This window comes from Oenanthe melanoleuca, chromosome 5 (assembly GCF_029582105.1).
Source record: "Oenanthe melanoleuca isolate GR-GAL-2019-014 chromosome 5, OMel1.0, whole genome shotgun sequence".
NCBI lineage: Eukaryota > Metazoa > Chordata > Aves > Passeriformes > Muscicapidae > Oenanthe > Oenanthe melanoleuca.
The window spans coordinates 52792755-52806776 of record NC_079339.1 but is presented as its reverse complement, the minus strand read 5'-3'; the positions used below and the strand labels follow the sequence as shown (position 1 = coordinate 52806776).

Genomic DNA, 14022 nt, shown 5'->3' with positions numbered 1-14022 from the left:
ACAGCTTTTCATCCAGAAAAACCTACCATGTCCCTTCAAAAAGAATGCATCCTGCTTTAACTGAGTTAGAAACTGAGTTAGAGTGTGAACAAACCATTATGATAAAGTTACTCATTTCCATTAGATATCATTATTTTCGTTTTACAGAGAAGCTCTGGATGTTTGGAAATGTTATGAATCAGCATTAGGGTTGATAATCAGATCCAAGAAATAGTCCTCTTAGTGCTTTCAAACAACTCCACCCATCTCAATTCATTCACCAGTTACTACATGGATGAGCCACAGTGTAGTTACTTTTTCACTATTTTAGTCTTTAACCAGAAAGAAATCCAGAGCTGCAGTGATGAGTCTTTAAAGAAATGGTTTCTCCCTATCATTTATACTAGTGTCTGTGAAACCTAAAACTGAAATCTGTTTCCTTAACTAAACTGTGTTTTTCTCTAATCCATTAAGCAAGAATTTTGATTTATTATTTTTGGGTGCTAGGAGGTACAGAAATGGAAAATCAGTACTGAACCATTTAAAAACTACATGCAAAGATTCAATTTTATTTTTTAAAAAATATAATGCAACAGAAGTTTGTCAGCGTCAGTTTTTTCTTCTGTAAATTAATATGCACTTTAAATTCCAATGCTTTTCAGTCTTAACATAATTATTTCTAATTTCAAACAATGAAGATTAAGTTAACAGATTTAATTTGCAAAAGAAGACATGCATCAAATGACACTTTAGAAAACACTGGGGCAAGGTATACATCTGTTAGGGAAAGAAGTTCAAAAAAGAGGTAAAAACCAATGGGCTGAAATCAAGAGACAACATTTTCAAAAAGAATTTGGTGTGTGACCAATTCAATTATTTTGAAATCTGACCTTTTTGTGACTGAAAGCCAAGTTTATAGTCCATTTATTCAGATTTGAATTACACTGATGTGGGCAGAACTAAGCTAATTTATTTATTTATATGACTCAATGGATTAATTTATCTGTAAATGAGATTTTACGCTTTTGTAAACCCAGTCTGCATCCAGAAATTCTCTCTAATTTTAAACAGAATCTTCTACCACACAAAAACAAGGAAAAGTGAGCTGTGATAAATGCTGTTTTGCTACTATCAGTGTTTATTGACAGAAAAGATTTTTATCTTAAGAAAATAAGGGAACTGTTAACTTTATCTTTGATGTAAAATATTTTCCCATAATAATTTTCTGTCACCTTTATCCCATATCTCTTGTATTACATATACATTAAGGAATTTAAAAGCTTAAAAAATACTTTCTTCTGTGGTGATTTACATCTAAACAAGTTACCCAGGGAATTTTCTCTCTAACTGAAAACCTGTTTCCAAAGGCAGATATTTATATAAATGCCCCCATAAAAGGTTGTGGGAACACTACAAGGTTTTTTTCTGCATTCCTGTTTTGAGAGGGGCTGTGCCCAGCATACCAGAGAGACAGCCAAAGTAACATCACTCCATTAATACTGTTGTATCTGGGCACTTAATTGTGCACTGAATTTCATCAGTGGGGTAAGGAGAAATAAAAGTCTTCTAGACCATAAGGACCTTAAGACCATAAGGATCATAATACAAACTCTTTCTCTTTATATATGTATGTATGTATGTATTTACATTTATCTCCACATAGAAAACATTTTACTGAGCATTGATTCTGATGAGGATTTTTTTAAGCAAAGTGTTTGAAGAGCATTTTTAGCAGTTTGGGCTAAAAAATCTGTTTCTAATTTGGAGTGGCAAGTGCCATTTATACAAAGCCTGCATCAGTTTCTTGGACTTTTTGCAAAATGTTAGCAGTTCCTCTGTTCTTATCTAAAGACCTATTCTTACAAAACAAATGTGCTTTCTACCAAAACTACCAAGAATTAGCATCTTCCTTCAGTGTGTCAGTGCTGGGCTACCTTAAGAGACAGCTTGGGGTTACAGCCACTTCTTTTTAAGAAATACTGTCTCTGTGGCCAGAGAAATTGAGTCTCCAGGGCTGCCAATCAAGCCTACGCAGGCAGAGAGATCATTTTTCCATAAATGCATTCATTTGATTAATTTATAAATCTGAGCAGGGCTGTGCTTTGGCAATGGAACAGGCAATCTGCTCTGGTAGAAGCCTGAATTCTTGGAAGGGTGAATCAGAGAGGAGAAAGAATGTGGCAAAGTTAATTTTTGTGATCTTTATGGGTCTTATCTGCAATAGAAACCCACCTGCCCGTGCTTCTAGGTGAGTGATGGTAAGAGCTGAGTTCACAGCTATCCAACAGAGAAGGCAGCAGGAATCTAGTCCTTGCTCTGAGTGCAAGGCAGATGTGCTCTGCATTCTCTTCCCAACTTTAGTTTGTTGTGTAGGTGAAGGGGTTTCTTTCAGAGGGGAGAAAACTGCAAGATGCCTAATCAATATACTGGATAACAAAATAGCTGCAGAGTAGTTCCCACTAGGGTTTCTGGAAGCTGGTAAGCAAGTGAGAGCTCTTCATTTGCAACGTGTTCCTGAAGCCCTTCTTTAAACTCAGATCATCCAGATGAGCAGTGACACTCCAGGAAATTTTATTTGGGTATCCATACAACTGTTTACAGCATGGTACCAAATGAATTGCAAGTAAAACCGGTATATCCAAAGAGATAAAACTGTTGAGAGTCACAGGAGATAAAACTCTTGAGTGGATTAGACCAGTCTTTATTGCTTTATTTGGCTATGAATTGCTAACTCACTTTCTGTCCAAAAGGGTGGTAAGCAATTTTGGTTCAGTCCAGGAGCTTGGGAACACGTAGCAATAGTTGCTAAAAAGTAATTCCCTTCTCTTACCTTCTTTGTGACAACAGGCCCTGCAATCCTGGAAAAATGGTAATTGATAATTATCAGAGAGGGTCCTGATTCACTACATTATCACAATATTATGCAAGAAGACACTGTACAAATTCATGCAGGAAGTAAAGCACGGACTGGAAACCCATTCTGTTACATAAAACCTGAGAGAGAGGAAAATGCAGGACAGAGACACAGGGCAGGAAGTTACACCTGCCCTCCATGCAAACAGACTAAAACTAGAGATGACACAGAACTTATCTTCTGAGACAGAGCAGTGGCCTAGGGGAAACAGCACCAAATCTCTGCTTGTCTGTTTGTCTGCATGAGCATTTCTCCAGCTACCTTTTTCACTCTGCCACTTGTAGCTATGTTTTAGCCTAGGAAGAGGAGGGATGGACCAGGAGGGCCAAATACAGCTATCAACCACTGCTGTCTGCTTTTGCTGTCACTATCACTCTGTTCATATCCTTGCAATAAACTTTGGTTAAGAGCTTATTTTCAAACTCTCTGTTACTCATAGGAAACATTATTCTGTTTCAGTAAGAGGTGAAATGTTAGACTAATGAAATACTCTAGTTAATATTTTATCCTTGTAGCAGAAGAGCTATGTGGATCTGGCCAAACTACATTTCCTTTATAGCCAAGTAACCAATAAATGATGATAGCTAGATGAAAGTCATTAACTCTGGATCTGGGAAATTTCAGTTTGACAACTGGAAAAAAAAAAAGTCCCCTGTGCTTTTCATGGTAAAATATGACTCAAGCTGAGAAGGTCTGTGCAGAGCCCCACCAGAGTGATTTATTTTCATGCTCTGAATTGTTCTGTGGTTTCTATTAAATTTATCCTTACCATCAGAGGAAAGGTGGACCACTGTAAGAATCAAGAACTTCTTTCTGATCAGCCTTCCTAAAGGTTTTGCTCCTATTGTGAAGTGTGAGCAGGAATGCTTTTAATACTTTTAAATCTGTGGGCAGAGCTTATCAATAAACACACACTCATGGGGAAGCCATTCACTCTTCTTTTCATCTGGGAGCTGTTAGTTTCTGTTTTTATGGTAGTGTTTTTATCAGTTCTTAGTTACCAGTGCTCTTACACATCTTTCCTGATATTAGTCAACATGTAGAAAATGGTCTATAAAATCCTACAGAGCTCAGTATGGTCTGCAAGGAACCTTAATTCCTGAGACATTTTCTTGCTTGGATGTACTTTGCAGAGCAGAGTACTGTTCCTTTTGATAAAAATAAGTGTTAACTTCATAGGCAATCCTCTGGCTGGGCAAGGAGACTCATGATTGTAACTCACATATGTATAATGTCTTCAAAAGGTTTTGAGATGAAATGATTTGAAGGCTTTTAATGAAGTGCTCTAACAGCCAACAAGGGCAGCTTAACATACCAAGGCAATGAATCAAAACATCTTGTTCATGCCTTGAATGGAAGGAATAACGTTGGTTATTTGGGAGTAGCTGCTCCTTTAGCACGACTGTGCTCCAAGCCCCTGCTCTCGGCTCCCAGCTCTGAGCCACATTCATCACAGCCCAAGTATGCAGCCCAGGGACAGAGTGCAGCCAAGGGGCATTGCCAAACCAGCGCAAAACAAAGGCAGGAGTGTAGCTTGAGCACCGGCCCAGCTGGTTCTGATAGCATCCCGCTGATAACAAGGCCTGTTAAACTCCTTCAGCAGCAAAATCTTTATCTTCATTCCACAGAGCAGTGCTTTGTCTTCATCCCACAGAATGTCAGGGCTTGGTGGGGAGGGTCCCCTCTCCCAGCACAGAGCAGAGGGGAGGCACCAAAGGGACGATGCTGCTGCTCACTTTAACGCGATTTCTGAGGCAGGACGGCTGCTTGTTCCACTGTGAGCACTCAGAGCTGGTTCTCCTAGGTGGAGCTGCTGCGTGTCCCCGCTGTCCGGCTGGCTGCGCTCCACGGGCAGGAACATGACATTCCTGCCGTGGAGGGTGGGAGAGGCAGCGTGTCCGTGACAGAGCGCCCGCATGTCCCCAGGGCCGCGCACATCCCTCCTGCCCGCATGGAGCGACAGCCGCAGCATTCCGGCCGTGCCCCAGAGCCCTGCCCCGCAGTTGTTGTAACTCAGTCCCCGGGATCTTGCAGGACAATGGAATGAATCCAGGTCTCTGGAATGCACTAGGAAATGTCTGTAGAGGATGAACCGCTTGATTTTTTTTTTTCTTTTTTTTTTTTTTTTTTTTTTTTTTTTTGGCTGGTAGTTTTCCCCAGCATCACTGGAGCTGTGTGGGCAACATAGTTCTTCGTGTAATGGAGAAGCAAAAGAGAGAGCTTTATTTAAAGAAACACTACACTTATACAGGGTAACCTAGCTCAGAGCGCAGCCTCGGTTGTTGACAGCCTCGGTGGGTCTGTCCCGGTTCCAGCAGACTGTCAGCTCCGAGTTTATCCCGGTGCTGTCCCATCGCTAAGGCGATCTCAGTTCACTCGAGTGGCGATCTCGGGGGAACCGCCAAATGTTGCATTTGTGCTGTAGGAGAGTGGTGAAAAGGATAATGCAACATAGTTCTTTGTGGAGAAGACAAAAAGAGCTTTATTTAAAGAAACACTACAGTTATATATATATATATATATAGGGTAGTTCGTGCAAAACAGAATAGAAAAGGCTCATTGGTCCGAGAAAGCAACACCTCTTTGAAAACATGCCTTCTGCAAAACATCACATCTCTCACAGGTGTTTAATCATTGTTACAATTTCTTGTCCTTGAGCAGTCTGAGAAAGGCTGCTTTCTTGGTTCCCAGTAGTTCCCAACGACAGAGCTGTTTACTGGAAATGCCGTGAACCTTCTCGAATCTCAAGACTTTGCTCTAAACCATGGTGTAAACCTCATGGCAGCTTCCTTCAGGAGCACAGCACATACATAACACGATTTATTTGCAGACACTTTCAGATTCTTATCTTTGCAGCTGATGCTTGCAGGATCATTTCCCTCCAGCACTGCTTGCTAGGAAGTCAGGTGAACTTACCTATCTGAAGAAGTGCTCTTGAGAGGCCAGGATGAATGTCAGGCATGTGCATAGTGTTCCTGTTATCAAGTGCTTTCCTGAACTGGGACCCACGATTTAAAACATCCTAACTATTCAAAGTATTCCCTATTTCAACTCTAAGAAGTGAATCAGAAGGGGCTGGGGAACTTCACAGCAGCGCTGTTCAGGCGGCAGTGAGAGCTCTGAGGGAGGAAAAGGAATCCCAGTAATTGCGATACCTGCGAGAGAGGGAGAACAAGCTGTGGGGAGAAAGGTCAGGCACACCATCCTTCCAGAGAGAGGGATATGGTTTTAAAAACAAAAGACATTCTGGAGAAATGGATTAGCAGTTACCAGCCATTTGTGCATGAGGAATAACAGCCCCATGACAGGGTGCTGAGGGCAGAGGGACAGACAGACAGACCTGCAGGTACAGGCACTGATGGCTGCAGGAGGAGAGGTCTGATACAGCAGCCAGCTGAAGCTGTCCAAGACAGCAGCCGTGCACATCTTTTTTACAACAAGACATAAGCCCATGAGAGAGCACCATGAAAACTGCTGACCTACAGGTATGAATTTAGTAGGTCAAACACAGTGCCAACAACGACAACCACATTAGATTATTAGTGCTGCTGTTTGTCTTGCAATTATTCATTCCTCCTTCTCCTGATTAATAATTTAAATGAGACTATGTGTCCAGAGTGTGCTTTGCACTGTCAGAAAAGACCTGATCTAAAGATGTCCCAGCCTTGCCCACATGTTAAGGCACAAGTTTTCTGACTGGCTATGGACCCAGAGTTATTTTCACAACACTGCACAAACTGCACTGTTAGTTTTTTGTCACGGCTTAGAAATGGTAACTAGCAAATGCCAAAATCCTCATAAAGGAAAGGCACAGGTTGTGACTTTAAAAAAGAATAAGTGACTGAGCAAAGCATAAAACTTTTCACCTGTGGACAGATATTTATCATGGATCAGGTTTCCGTCTGTTAAGAGAAACTATTTGTTGAAGTAACATTGAAGTTAATTCAAGGAAAAGTAATACACCTAAAGTTAAGAGCACGTTACTTAAATTCACTATTCATATGCAAATATAACTTCAGTACAAAATCTTAAAAAACGAAAAGCCCAAATCTAAGAATTGCAGGGAAAGAGCTGTAGTCTGGAAGCAGAGAAGTTAGGGTGATCAGCAAAATATGGTATTGTTTCTTTTATTAATATCTCTGGTATTTTCATGTACTGTTTTATTTTATTTTAAAGTATACAGATCACAGAAATTTTATGTGCCACTGTTCCAATTAAAACTAGGTTTTCTCTTTATGCAATACATTAAAGCACATTTGATTTAAATTCAATGACACTGTCATACTTGGAATTCATTATATTGTATCAAATGTGATTTTGGAGACTATTGCCCACTGAATGTGAATACCAAAAAGTAGCCTGTTTTTATTTTTTCCTTCTGGTTTTCCCCAAACAGTCCATCTGGGTTGCTAGGCTAAAGATAAAATAATTTTTGAATAATTGCATTTCAAAAAGCAGATACACATTTCAGTCATGTGATATGAAAATGATCCAGCCTATATAACTCCTACTGCTTACTTTCAAAAAATTCCCTTGTTCTGAAGTCAGTCCAGTGGCTATTAGAAGTAGTCACTGATGTAAATTCCATCTTGTTTATGAAAACATTTTGAACAAAGCATTGGTTGTCCAGGGTCCATAAAAAAAAAGCTAAAATCTATAAAATGTTGGCATCGCTACTACTCAGGGCATGAGAATGACATGCATATAAATCACAGTTTATTGGCACAGGCTTTTCTACTCAGAAAGAAGGCTTTGCTGAAAATGTACTGTAATGCCCCACTTTTGTATATTTCTTTTGAAAGTATTCTGAATCAGGAAATATTCAGAAGTAAATCTTAGTCTACAGTACGAATCAAGGGCACAGCAAGTCTTTTATGACATGGGTTAACTATCGTAGAGGGGCAGCCTAGGCGGAGTTTGGGGAAATCAGGGTGGATGGAAAAGCCTCAGTGTGAAGTTCTGGGAGGAAAGGTCATCTGTGTGTCTGATGCCCCTCCATGAAATCTCACCCATGTCTCTGTTAGCCCTGGGGCAATATATTGGTTGATTTTTTTAGGAAAAGGTGCTACTATCACAGTTTAGGAGAGCATTTAGTACTTGCATTGCTCCAGTTCCAGACAACTAAAGTGTTTTACATCAGAGTAAAACAAGAGAAACTGCAGTGAACCAGCCTAAGAAGTCTTACAGATGGTTCTTTCCTGTTTCTTTTCCAGTAGCAAAATTATTGGCAGCCACCAGGGATCAATGCTGCAGTTAATGTTGAAGTGCTGCACTGAAGAGCAAACACTCCAGCAATCCAAGCAGTTTTCTGTTAAGTCATTCTACTGGACTGCAGGGCTTGTGGGTGGGATTCTCCCAAGTGAAAAATATGGCAATACCACAAGACTAAGTCCTTACTATTTCTTGGAATTTCAGTAACAGCCATAAAATTTATTGTTGGCACCTGAATCTCTAGAAGCACTAGGCAAATTAAACAATCAAGCATCAATCCTGCAGCTCTTCTCCTCATATGATGCTTATTAAAATACATTTGGTGAAGTGCTTCATGAGTGGATTCCAGAATTTTTAAGCAGAAATGCTTAAAATCATAAATCCACGTCTAAATTTTTTAGCAAGGTTATGCTGATTTTTCTTGAGCTTCTGAAAGCTGCAAATTCTAGAGCTTTTGGAAAAAAAAAAAAAAAAGCTAAATTTCAAGCAGGTCTTTAATCTGAGTTAAAATGTACATTGAGAACATTTTCTAGAAGTTGCTAGAATTGTCCATTTTAGGTGTCAGTCTGGCAGCTCTGATGTCTTCTGGGTTGATCCTCATTCCCTGGGGGTGGAATACTGCAGGAGAGCTGATTATGATGCTGTACATATGGCTAATGTGGATTGCCTTCTATTTTATCAAGTTTGGAAGCTTGACCCACAGACTGTTACAGGATATTCCTACTGGAAGCACATTATCTCCATTCATCTTAACAAAGTGGTCCATCACTGATCACTGGGGCATAACTTTTTCAAAACTTTGCCTGTATTATATAATTTCATCTTCAAAAAATCAAGGAAAAAGTAAACGTGTGAGATCAGAAAACCATGAGGAGTGACCAACAAAATCCCAGCTGCTTTAACAAGAGTTTGGCAACCTGTGAAAGTCAGGAATTGCAGACATGACTAAGTCGTGCCATCTTGTCTGCACACACAGTGTGTAATGTCCAGAAACCTTGTGTTCCAGCCCAAGGATTCTCCATTTAAAACAGACAATGAGTTGCACAGTTCTTCTTGTCAGTTGTTTTCTTGAGTTTTTGAGCATATTTTTAAGCCAGAGGATCTGTTTAGGAGAGCCAAAACTATGTATAGTAATGGCAGTTGCAGAACTGAGTGTTGTGGAGCTAGACAGCCTGATGGCTTGGAAAAAACAACCATGGAGACAGGAAAGAGACACAGTTATTGGGACAAGGACTTGGGCACGTGTGTGAATAGTTGGTGCATTAGGGAATATGTTGTTCAGCCACACTGTCCTCTACTGGCTGAGCCTGGATCTCTGAAAACATGTTCCAATTCATGCTGTTTTCATTCCTTGGTGCCAAATTTAAAGCATTTCAAGAGAATCATACTTTCAGACAGCCCATCTCCTTCACCACATCTCTGTCCACGCTCAATACTTTTAAAAACTAAGAAAACAGAGTCGTTGTGACTATCAAGGTTCATGATGTTTACTCTCCTGTTCTTAAGATCTTTGTCAGAAGTGAGGAAGAGCTTCAATATGGGGAATTTCAATCAATTTAATTTATTGTGAATTAGCAAACTGTCAATTACTGATTCTGATATTTTAAAGAATAAAACAGCTCAGGGAAAAACACTTCAGATTCCCTCTGTACATCTCTCCTTCCCTTTTTCTGGTCTGCAGTCCCTCCAAGCCTTCATTGTGGGCCACATTCAGTCCCTTTGGAAAGGTGGAGGCTGGTGCAGGAGACAGAGGTCAGCAGATGGCCACTGTTTTCTTTTTCCAAAGATATAGAAATATCCAGAAACTCAAAGGCTTTTGTGAAGAAGAAGAATCCCCAGAATGGAGAAAATGTAGATCTAGAAGAAAACCAGATTATAACCTCTGCCCATGGCTAGTAGGGTGAACTAGATAATCTTTAAGGTCCCTTCCAACCCAAACCATTCTGTGATGCTAGGAGTCTAAATTAAGGCAGGCCTTTCCAGTGGCCTGTGCACATCCCTTGCCATGCTGCTCCAGAGGGTTTCAGCTTGCCAGCTGGCTGCTCTGTGTCTGTGTGGATTGTGCAGGCACCAACAGCCTGTGTGCTGCTTTCAGGTTCTGGACGACAGCTGGGACCGGCTGAGCCACCAGGAGATGCTGATGCTGCTGCAGATGCAGAGGATGAAGATTCTGTGAGTTTTTAGAGTTGGATTTTTCTGTGATGACAGTTTGGCAAAATGGGATCTTAAATATTTTGTTCATAGCTCAGTCTTGCTGGTGATTTTCCTCCCCATTAAAAATGTTGTATTTTAGATTGAGATTGTCCTGCCAGCTCAAAAACCAGAAAGATGTTTCAGTGTAAAGGCATCTGCTCTTTGCCATGAGTTCATTGGCATAAGTTTACTACCAAAACTACATGGCTGTTAACTACTTTTCTTTAAGGATTTACACAGTTTAGGTTCCCTATTGTCTGACTGGAGAAGGAAGAATGCCAAGTGCTTGTCAGCAGAAATTCCTTCTGGGACTTTTCCATGGTTTGCTTGCCTATAGAGGGCAATAAAGTTTGAAGCCATTGGATGCAAAGTTTAGGTGTTCAAATAGAGCAGGGAAGGGATTTTTTTTTTTTTTTTTACTTTTTCAATTAATACTAATTGATCTGTTTCAGTCTGTTCAGTCTGTAGATACATACAATACATAAAGAAAATCAAAATAAGCTTACCACTGGTTTTTGTCTCTCAGAACTCTGTCTTTCATGGTTTTGAATGCTTTAGCATGAGAACTGTATTTGTTCTTTGCCTAAAAAAAGAGTTACTGGTTATTTTTTATCCACCATCACTAATGAAATATTTTTACTCAGAAGAACACTATGGATAACTAGAGAAACACTCCTAAAATGAGTCCCTGTTTAATGGTGGGTGTTCCTTTACCATTGCTCATGTCTTTTCCACAGGTTAATGAAGTGGCAGTAGAAGACATTCGTCCAAGGCCACAAGGATCCTCTCCAGTTTATGAGTATCCTGCAGAAGAAGACTATTTAAAGGCAAGATACTGAATTTTCATGCAGGCATGGCTTTATCAGGTTGATTCAAGAGGCTTTAGCTCCCACAAGTAGCAGAGAGCCACAAGTCATAGAATGGGACATTTTTGCAGCCATATTGTCTTCCTGTCCCCACCAAAATTGCATCTGTGTTCATTGATGGATTTATTTTGTGCTGGACTTGCTGACCATGTTCTTGTTTCTTGGCAAGAAAATGCATTTGACTTAATTCTGTAAAGGACACAAGGCAGAAAGCATAAAGAAATAGTAGTAATTTTCCTGTTAGAATATATAACTGGCTTGAATCTAACTAATAAGTATTTCAAAATTACCTGTACCTCTTGATTATTCAAAGTTAGAGATTTATTTAGTACAGCCATGTTAAGTAGGCAACAGTTTAAAATTCATGCTGGAGTTGAGTAAGTAAAAAAAAAATAGTATGTTTACAAAATTGAAAGATGAACAGTATACTACATTAGGACACAAAAGAGCTCCCAATATCTTGAGACATTTGATCTCTGACCAAATGCAAATTTTGGTGCAATGGTCTCTGATTTAATGCAAGTTTTGGTACAATGAAGGGAGGCCTTGGCATCTAATTTACTACTGGGATTAGTATAGTTAAATCATTCATGTTGTATATTGCATTTGACACTGATTTTGCTCTGTTGCCATTAAAGTCAGCCTCATTTCTTACTCTAAACCTGGAATATTAACTGATTTTTGTTGTACTTAAAAACACCGTGGCTTCTGAACATGAAATAATCAAAAATTATTTTTCAGCTTCAAGAAGAAAACAAAAGACATTCTACAGACAAATCAAAACAGAGTCATCCACAGGTCAGTCTAAAAGTACTCTGTAGTTTTAGGTAGGAGCCTAAATTGTAAATTGTACTATTGTAAATAGTAAAGTTTGTTATAATACACAGACATGAATGTGTGGATAAAAGGAAGGACAAATGGGCAAAGAATCACTTTGCACTTGTTTTGACCAGGGGCTTCATGAATGGCCAAGTTGTGGCACAGGAATAAACATTTATTTGTCCTATTTGTGATTCTTACATAGTTCTTTTTCAAATCCTTTCTTTAGCCTTCTCTGATCTAAGTGCAGTACAGCATTAGCCCTTAATCTGACTTTTCTAGCCCATTGACTTTAATTCAAGTGGTTGACATCTTCACAGAAAATACAATCTTTTAGCCCTAAAAGTTTCCATATGCTTCACATTTTCAAATTATAACCTCTTTTCCCTATGACCTTGATCCAACATAACTCTAACACAAATGCTTGATTTCTAATCTAGAACAGAATCAAACCCACACTAATATATTCTCTATTTTGGATAATTTTTCTTGAGCTATTGAAAATATACCTGAGGAGACTAAAGATTTTCTTGTAGAACAACTTAGAACCCTTTAATACAAATGAATAAAAATGATAAATTCACATATTTTTCTGTCTCTAGGAGACAATGGAAGTGACCCTGAAAACAGAAGTGGAAGCTGGTGCTAGTGGTTTTAGTGTGAAAGGTGGAGGAAATGAAGGAATATTTATTAAAAGAGTACTTAAGGAATCTCCTGCTTCAAAAATATTTAGTCTAAGAGAAGGTACAGTCTGATTTTTTCATATATTTTATTCTATATATTTAAATATTGAGGTTTGTAGCTGTGTGATCTGCCATCTATTTAGGTATCAGAAATAGTAAATTTCAAAGCAACTAATGTTATCTGTGAGTTTAACCTGTCCATATTTATAATTTCTAAGACCACTTGCTTGAACAATAATGAAATGTGATTTTTTTTGTATACCATAAAAAAATCAGATTTCACTGGAACAGTGAAAAAGCCACATAGAAAGTAGTATATATAAAACTAAAATGAAAAAAAAAAAAAGAAAAACTACAAGAAAACACAAAGTAAAATTATGTATTATTCCACTTGCAGGTGATCAGCTTCTAAGTGCTACAATATTTTTTGATAATATCAAGTATGAAGATGCACTGAAGATTCTCCAGTATTCCGAGCCATACAGAGTCCAATTCAGCCTCAAAAGAAAAATTGCTGTGCAAGAAGATCCAGAACATTCTGCAGCCCAGCACAAAAAGGAAAGGATAGGCCAGGTAGATATCTGATTAGTTTACAAAGTTGGGGAAACATACTATAATAATGTGCTGTGTGGAAATAGATCAGAAAACACACTTTGTGTCTTCTTAAGACGTTTGCATGTGTTTAAAGTTACTAGCATGAATATTCACGATTTTTAAAAAATCCCCCACAATATTTGCAGCTTTTTAAATACTTTGAATGAGACAACAGGTTTTACATAAGTCCACAGTCTTGTTTTAGGGTGTAAAAATATTCTTCAGTGAGTCAGCATTTTTTAATTGTTAATTGTCCACTGATGAAACAGACTTGGGTAATCTCTGTAATACTTATATTTGGTACGTTCAAAAATGTAAAATATCAGAAAACTTTTTTATCCAAAGCTCCTCTGTTAGATTTTCTATTAAAAAATCTATATCTAACCACTGATATTTTGATAGACCTATGATCTTTTCATAAGTTTCCATTAATTTAAAGATTATGTTTTCTTCATATACATATATATAAATACTATATATAACATATATTTGTACAGACACATATATAGATAGATACATATAGGAACCTCTGTTTACTGTAATGTTTTCAAGGAATGAAAATCTTCAGAAATCCATACATTACAGTACATTTGTTTTATGTAATTTCTGCCTGACATTGTATATTTTTATAGTCTTCAGGAATTTTTTCAAATAACAAGTAGATACTGGTAGTAAAAAGAACATTTTTTTAAATATTTTATAGTATGTTTTTTATTTTCTGTTACACCTATATTCAGGTTACTTCTAATCTTCTGACTACTAT

At 38.4% G+C, this 14022-nt stretch overlaps 1 protein-coding gene across 2 annotated transcripts in view; it reads left to right on the top strand.

Annotated features, from left to right (window-relative positions):
• Positions 1 to 14022, top strand: part of LOC130254397 (protein AHNAK2-like) — a 66097-nt gene that overhangs the window by 28828 nt on the left and 23247 nt on the right. The window contains exons 2-6 of one of the 2 annotated variants that reach the window (XM_056493876.1): positions 10200 to 10276; positions 11035 to 11124; positions 11905 to 11961; positions 12585 to 12726; positions 13063 to 13238. In XM_056493876.1, the coding sequence (XP_056349851.1) occupies positions 12591 to 12726; positions 13063 to 13238 (312 nt within the window). In that variant the 5' untranslated portion in view covers positions 10200 to 10276; positions 11035 to 11124; positions 11905 to 11961; positions 12585 to 12590. Of the gene's footprint in view, positions 1 to 10171; positions 10277 to 11034; positions 11125 to 11904; positions 11962 to 12584; positions 12727 to 13062; positions 13239 to 14022 lie in introns of both variants that reach the window. The other variant, XM_056493877.1, reaches the window with a different exon arrangement.